Source organism: Sinocyclocheilus anshuiensis, unplaced genomic scaffold (assembly GCF_001515605.1).
Source record: "Sinocyclocheilus anshuiensis isolate Anshui unplaced genomic scaffold, SAMN03320099.WGS_v1.1 scaffold939, whole genome shotgun sequence".
NCBI classification, from domain to species: Eukaryota; Metazoa; Chordata; class Actinopteri; order Cypriniformes; family Cyprinidae; genus Sinocyclocheilus; species Sinocyclocheilus anshuiensis.
In genome coordinates, this window is record NW_015544227.1 from 920,726 (window position 1) to 928,823 (window position 8,098).

The following is an 8,098-nucleotide window of genomic DNA, read 5'->3' on the forward strand; positions in this document are numbered from 1 at the left end:
TACAAATGCAATAAAAATATCGGTATCGGTACTCGGTATCGGCAAGTACCAAAAATAAAAGTATCGGTATCGGGCGAGTACTGGAAAAAGTGGTATCGGTGCATCCCTAATTACATTTGCATTTAAAGTAACTGTACAATGATAAACACATTACTGGCCATTTAATATTGCTGTTGTTCTTGTACTGCTACAGTCCCCTACATGCTTCACTTTAGTATTTACATAAATATGTTTATGACTGGCAGAATTTATCTGTCTCTACTGCTACTGGGGAAGTCGTGGCCTAATGGTTAGAGAGTTGGACTCATAACCCAAAGGTTGTGGGTTCGAGTCTCGTACCGGCAGGGATTGTAGGTGGGGGGAGTGAATGTACAGCGCTCTCTCCCACCTTCAATACCACGACTGAGGTGCCCTTGAGCAAGGCACCGAACCCCCAACTGCTCCCCGGGCGCCGCAGCATAAATGGCTGCCCACTGCTCCGGGTGTGTGTTCACGGTTTGTGTGTGTTCACTGCTGTGTGTGTGCACTTTGGATGGGTAAATGCAGAGCACTAATTCCGAGTATGGGTCACCATACCTGGCCACATGTCACGTCACTTTCACTTTTTTTCACTTTCACAAATGTACTATAGCTGCTATAGTTCCAGCCAAAATACCATAACAACTACATTTATTGTTACTACAACAAAACTGCAGTAATTTAAAGGGACAGTTCATCCAAAAAAGAAAAAGCTTTTTTAAATTACTCTATGGAGGATCAACATGAGAGTAAAGGATGACAATTTTTATTTTAGGATTTAACACTATCAACAAAACATACATATACATTATACATAAATATACCATCACAGATGGTATACATATATAAAACCATCACAGACACAAATAAAAGGGCTTATTGTTAACTTTCACCAAAGTTTGACAATCAAAATAATCCCATATTGTCATTTCTCCCTCAGCGGCGCGGGCAGGAAGTTCACACGTTCTGCGCATGCGCGCTTCTCACATCACACCAATTCACGCCAAATTATTATTTAACTATGAATAAACATGATTATTTCTTTCCTCTCAATATGCGTGTAGTTATATGCAAATACAACTGATTTTCCATAAGTAAAAGGTCGCATTTAAACGCAAATAAAGCAGCAATGCGTTTCTGTGCGCTGTTACGAGTAAATAAAGCGGAATAAAACCTTCCGTAGGACAAAACGCCGAAATTAACACCAGAAACGGCGCTTTAGAGACACAAACGGCGACAAAAACACCGACACCCGCGGGTGGAGTACCTAACGGCCCGTTTCAAGGCATGTAAAGCGGCTGAAGAGCAACAATGGAGGAGCGGCTCACCCGCGCTGCTCTCCTGCAGACTGCGCTCCAGCGCCGGGAACGACACCTCCGGCAGGTCCAGCAGAGCTCCATACCGCTCCAGAAACGAGCAGATCACGGCGAAGCTCGGGCATAACTCCGGGGAAGAACCATCCACTGCCTCCGAGGCAGACATTATTCCGAACCGAGCCGCTGGAGGACCACAACCTCCCCACAATGCACCGCGACTATGGCTGACACATGGCCCAGAAGCCCTTGCGCCAGAGACACTGAACTGATGTAAACAAACCAGCAGCAGCAGCAAAGGCCCCTAAACCAAACAATTCAAATGGCATAATATTTATATTCTAGATATTAAGTAAAAACGAGACAAACACATGGACAAACGAAAGAAAAATTTATATGTGACACTGCAACACTTAGAGACTCTTTCGCTTTGAGAGAAAGAGAGAGAGAGCAGAAAGAGGACATTAAAGAAATCCAGGCAAGCAGAAATACTAACAGGAGAAGGAGAGCATTGGTAACATCTTTCCTGTTATCTGAAAACAAATATAGTAAAAAATAGTTTTTATATTTCATATTGGTTTTTATATTAAAATATTGTAGTGAACACTGATCCTAAGATCGTGTACTTTCAGTACATCTCATTATGTATTCATAATGAGACCAGGTGAGTTAATTAACTGTTAATGTCATAGGTTACCAGCAGAGGGCGCTGTCAGTTATCTATTTGATATTTGCACTGTATTTGTCTTTCTCACACAGGCGTTCATATAGAAGCAGAATGAATTTGTTCATTAAACGGACAGTTTGTTTTTAAAGAATGGATTTTGTGTACAATGTAAAAAGTGGTAAGCTGCAATTGTTACCATATATAGCTACTGTTACCTGATTGAACCAAAAAAATGTGTTTTGTTGGTATAAATTAATGTATTTAGGTTGATTCAGTGATGTTACATAATATTTTTGGCTTGAATGAAATTATTTTTAGGTTACCATTTTTATTCAGTATACTATTTATGCTGAAACTCATTCTGCTCTTGTTTCATACTCAAGACGTATTATTACTTATTATTTCATAATAAAACCAATCACTTTGCTGGTAATTCCTGGTAAACTAAAAAGTTTGTGTGAAACATCACATTAAAACACATTCTTCTAGCTTAGTATTTTATTTAATAATGTATTTATGTATATATTCATGTATATTTATGGTCAGTAAAATTTTAGGCGATAATCTAGTTAATCAGACAGGACAGAAAATTGCCTGGTTTGGAGAGTATGTTCAGTCCTAGTTTAATTTGTGTTAGATTTTCTCATTGTAACTGAGAGATTCATGAAGTCAGCAAAATTTTAGTTCAGGGTGTTGACTAGATAAAAAAAAAAGACTAAACAATAATGAAAGCCATCTGTTCAAGTCAGTTGAGGTTTAGCATAAATTGTCAACTTATTTTGAAGACATTTTAAACAATATTTTTTGTCATATATTTATGATGTTCAAATCAATAATAATGTGATAAATAATGACAATACAGTAATTGTACTTGGTGATGTACAATGCCTATTCTATTTGGAGGGTTGGTGGCTAATTCATATGAACAGTGTTCGAACTATACCGTGGACTTTGGGGGAGCCCACTTACAATGACTTACAAAGATACATAACAGCTACAAGTGTATGCACTACTTGCTTTATGCAAGCACTATATTGGATAAATCACTATACAGGATTTACCCTATTATACTTTATCGACACGAATTGATAGGTGAAACAACAAAGAGCCACCCACAAATAGTCTATAAACAAAGCATCAGGCTGTCTTTGAGTTCACATGAACAACGGTTAAAGTTACTCGTCGTCAGGCTACAGAAGAATACCATAATTCCTCCGTTCAATTAGGCCTAAGACATCGAGAGTCACGCAGACCTATAACAACCCAGCCACAACACATAATTGCGAATAACATGCCATGTCTTATTAAGGGGAGCCGAGCTCCCCCTAGCTCCCCCGTAGTTCGCACCCTGCATATGAATTTGTACACTATTAAAGTGGAGCTATTTATGCGTTATGTACTGAGGTGGTCATTTCCTTTCAATGAAGTTTGGATAATGAGGAGGGCAGAGTGTGTTTAAAACAGCCCATTGGCTGAAGCCAAAATCATTCCAGATGCTGCCTGCCATTTAGCTAGTGTTACATAATACGTTTATGAGCTTGATATGTAGGTCTGTAAGTCATTTAAATAATAAAAGCGGATTTGCAGTTTTTAAAAATATATATATAACAAGAACTGTGGACTGACAAAAAATGCTGCTATTTCATTGGATCATAAAGCCTGCTGAGTCATGACAGGGCATGGTGGAAAAGTTTGTGATAAGCAAGCAATATGAAATTATAGAACAATAATGTGACATTTTGGTCGCTTTGAACATGTCAACTAAAGCACTCCTGCTGTCTTATTGTTTAATATATGCCTAAAAACTTTAGTGTGTGAGAACATCATGGTGCATCAAAAGACTGCTTTGTAAATAATCTTCCTGACTTGTCTCAGTTCCTCAGTATATCCAATAGCTCAGAAAATCTTCATGTTGTAACAGAAACTATGGACTCTCTCTTTTCTCTTTTCTTGTTCCTTTACACTTAAAGAATATTAAGGAAAACAGTCCGACACCATGGTATAACAAGCGCACTCGTGTCCTAAAGAGAGCAGCCTGGAAAATGGAGCGCAGCTCGAAGAAAACAAAACTAGAGGTATTTCGTATTGCATGGAGGGAAAGTACTTCCTCCTACAGAAAGCCTTAAAAACTGTTAGATATGCTTACTTTTTTTCTCTTTTAGAAGAAAACAAACACAACCCAAGGTATTTATTCAGTACAGTGGCTAAATTAATGAAAAATAAAGCATTAACAGGCGCTGACATTTCCAAACAACACAGCAGTAATGACTTTGTGAACGTCTTTACTTCTTAGATCGATACTATTAGAGATAAAATTATAACCATACAGCCGTCAGCTACAGCATTACATTAGATAACGTGCAATAGATCCCCTGAAAAACAATTCCACTCTACTTCTATAGGAGAGGAAGAATTGTATAAACGTGTTAAATCCTCCAAACCAACAACATGTATGTTAGAGCCAATGCCATCTAAGCTACTAAAAAGAGGTGCTTCCAGAAGTCATAGATCCTCTTCTGAATGTTATTAATTCATCTTTGTCATTAGGATGTGTCCCAAAAACCTTCAAACTGGCTGTTATTAAGCCTCTCATTAAAAAACACAACTTGATCCTAGAGAATTAGTTAATTACAGACCGATCTCAAAACTCCATTTTCTGTCAAAGATACTAGAAAACGCAGTATCCTCACAGCTATGTTCTTTCTTGGAGAAAAATGGTATCTGTGAGGATTTCCAGTCAGGTATTAGACCATATCATAGTACTAAGACTGCTCTCATCAGAGTTACAAATGACCCGCTCTTATCATTCGATCGTGGTTGTATCTCTCTATTAGTGCTACTGGATCTTAGCGCTGGGTTTGACACTATCGACCATAACATTCCTTTGGATAGACTAGAAAATTGCTTTTCACATTTTACATGTTACCCTTGGGAGATATCATGAGGAAACATGGTGTTAGCATTCACTGTTATGCTGATGATACTCAGCTCTATATTTTTTCATGGCCCGATGAAGCATACCAATTCGCAAAACTAACGGAATGCATAGTTGATATAAAAAACTGGATAACTAGTAATTTCCTACTGCTAAATTCTGAAAAAAAACAGAGGTGTTAATTATCGGACCTAAAACCTCTGTATGTAATAACCTAAAACACTGTCTAACACATGCTGGCTGTGCTGTCAATTCTTCATTATCAGTTAGAAACCTAGGTGTGATATCTGATAGCAATCTCTCCTTTGAAAGCCAAGTTTCAAGCATTTGTAAAACTGCATTATTCCATCTTAAAAATATATCTAAATTACGACCTATGCTCTCAATGGTTTAGTTCCTCAGTACTCGAGCAAGCTCTAATTGCATTATAGTCCTTCACATCTGCTGCAATCTCAAAACTTGGGCCATCTGATAATGCCTCAAAATTATCAAAATATATAATAATAATAATAATAAACAATTTTTTTTAAATATATAATAATATATAATTATTATTTTTAAAATATAAATATTATTATTTTGATAATATATTATCAAAATAAACTGCAGATCCTTTTCCTATTTAGCGTCCAAACTCTGGAACAGTCAACCTAGCGTTGTTCGGGAGGCAGACACACTCTGTCAGTTTAAATCTAGATTAAAGACCCATCTCTTTAACCTGGCTTACACATAACTCACTATCACTATAATTCAAATCCATTAAAGGATTGTTGGGCTGCATTAATTAGGTCAACCGGAACCGGGAACACTTCCCATAACACCCGATGTACTTGTTACATCATAAGAAGAATGGCATCTACTGTACACTAATATTAGTCTGTTTTATTCTTATTCCGAGGTCACCTTAGCCACCCAGAACCAGTCCGTATCCAGATCTGATGGTCACTGCAGTCACCCGGATCCAGTCCGTATCTATTCCAGATGGTGGACTAGCACCTAGAGACGACCTCTACAGCCCTGAATGTCAGCAGAGACCATGTCAACTACACGAACCCTAGAGAAAGATCTCCTGTGAAGACCTCGTCAACTATACGGCCATCGGGACAAGACCACGAGAACCAGGCGAGTCCTCTGCTCAATCTGACCTGTGTTGTATCCTGGAATTTAACCACCCCATGCTGGTTTCGTCTGGCCAGAGGAGAACTAGTTTCTCCCAAGGTTTTTTTCTCCATTTCTGCCACCGATGGAGTTTTGGTTCCTTGCCACTGTCACCTTTGGCTTACTTAGTTGGGGACACTTAATTTCTGGAAATATTGTCGACTTGATTGCACAGATAGTATTTGAACCGAACTGAGCTGGACGATGACATCACTGAATCAATGATGAACTGACTTTAACTGAAAAATTGAGTGTTTAATATTGTCATCTTGCATTATCGACACACTATTTTCCTGTTTAATACTTTAAAGCTGCCTTGACACAATCTGTATTGTATAAAGCACTATATAAATAAAGGTGACTTGACTTGACACTAGCAGGAACTTGGACTTAAATACATTCTTACAGTCTCCTGAAATGTTTTGTTAAAAATAAATGTTCATGCCACTGAGAATTATTACATTTGAACTTCCTCATGCAAATCATGCAAATATAAATATTTCTAGTATGTGTTTTAGAAATGTTTCCTTGTATTTCACTACTTACAAAAGATACATGTACTAACAACAGCTACATACAGAGCTATTGTATTTCTGTGTTGTGGGAATTTATGGTTGGCTTACTTGTAATTGTCTCTACTCATTAAACTGGGACAGGAGAAAGTTTTTTTATTTTTTATTTCAACATTTATGTCATGTTATGTAAAAAATAAATAAATAAATAAAAATCTTAAAAGGTGCTCAAAGGCCTATCTAAATTTTATTACCATTAACTAATAGTTGCTTATAAAAAAAGGGCACAAATGACTAGAGCAACACTGATTTCCATGCAGTCGGGCAGCTGACACAGCAATAGCCTGCACAGAATGATGTGGCATGATGGGACAGCCAAGAATGACAGGAGGAATTGAGAACGGCATTTCTGAAATCAGCAGTGACGTTAATGTGCACCACCTGCTTACTGGTCAGGTTTTTAAATGCACTCCTCTAAAACACCTCTTAGGACCTTTAGGGGGTCAAGAAAATCACTGGTGCTACATGATTCAAACTCCTGTAATATAAAAATTGGCATGAAATTTTCCAGTGTATTAAATAGTATATTTTATTATTGTGTTAACTGACTAAACTGTTGTACTTGTGCTTAGCTGCTTAAAAAAAATTATGTATTTGCATTCTACAATAAAAGAGTGTGCATGAAACAATAAATATACTGTTCAAAAACAATAAAATAAACATATTTGGACATTTTATGGTTGTCAAAAATAGTGGAACTATGGTTAAAAGTCATTGCAAGTGAAGTAAAAAAGATCAAGCTTGATGCCGCTTGATTTGAAATTTTATCTGGCTTTCGGACATTTTAAGTGTCTTAAGTGTCCTGATACTTCTGGTAGACCGTTGTATGATGAATGATGTGGAGTTTTGATGAGATACTTGCATACCTTTCCATAGACAGAGCATGACCTACTGACCTTTGCTTGAATACAGGGAGGTATATTTTTAGATGTGCCTGTGCTTTTAGAGGAAATATTTATTCATACATAAAGCAGGTCTCAATGGCAGCTGTCTATGTTAGACATGAATTCATGTCTGTGTCTGCGTCAGTCATGGATGTATCCCCTTTCAGTAGCGGGGGGTGAGTGTGTGTCTGGCAGGACACGGGTGGTTGTTTACCTCCTTCAGAAGCTAAAAGATCACAGGGTACACTGAAGAAACTGGTTCCAGCTGGATGCAGGCAGCAAAGATAGGGCCTCAAGTTTACAAATCTGGAAAATGTAAGGGATTCCAGTCTAGACACAAACAAACAAACAAATCTTGAAAATACAGAAAGTAAGAAAATAACATGGTTGTCCAATTAAAGTTTACAAAGGTGCAAATCACAAGCTGCTATTGGCCAAACAGTGATGCAAACCCATTCCAGGAGCTAATAGGTCACTCATTCACAGTGTTGGGGAAAGTTACTTTTAAAAGTAATGCATTACAATATTGCGTTACTCCCTAAAAAAAGTAA

At 37.6% G+C, this 8,098-nt stretch overlaps 1 protein-coding gene across 3 annotated transcripts in view; it reads right to left on the bottom strand.

Moving 5' to 3' along the window:
• Window positions 1-1,566, bottom strand: part of LOC107697440 (remodeling and spacing factor 1-like) — a 22,023-nt gene extending 20,457 nt beyond the window's left edge. For 2 of the 3 annotated variants that reach the window (XM_016498229.1, XM_016498228.1), the window contains exon 1: window positions 1,347-1,557. In XM_016498229.1, coding sequence (XP_016353715.1) covers window positions 1,347-1,500 — 154 coding nt within the window. In that variant the 5' untranslated portion in view covers window positions 1,501-1,557. Of the gene's footprint in view, window positions 1-1,346 lie in introns of all 3 variants that reach the window. The other variant, XM_016498230.1, reaches the window with a different exon arrangement.
• Between the last annotated feature and the right edge of the window lie 6,532 nt (window positions 1,567-8,098).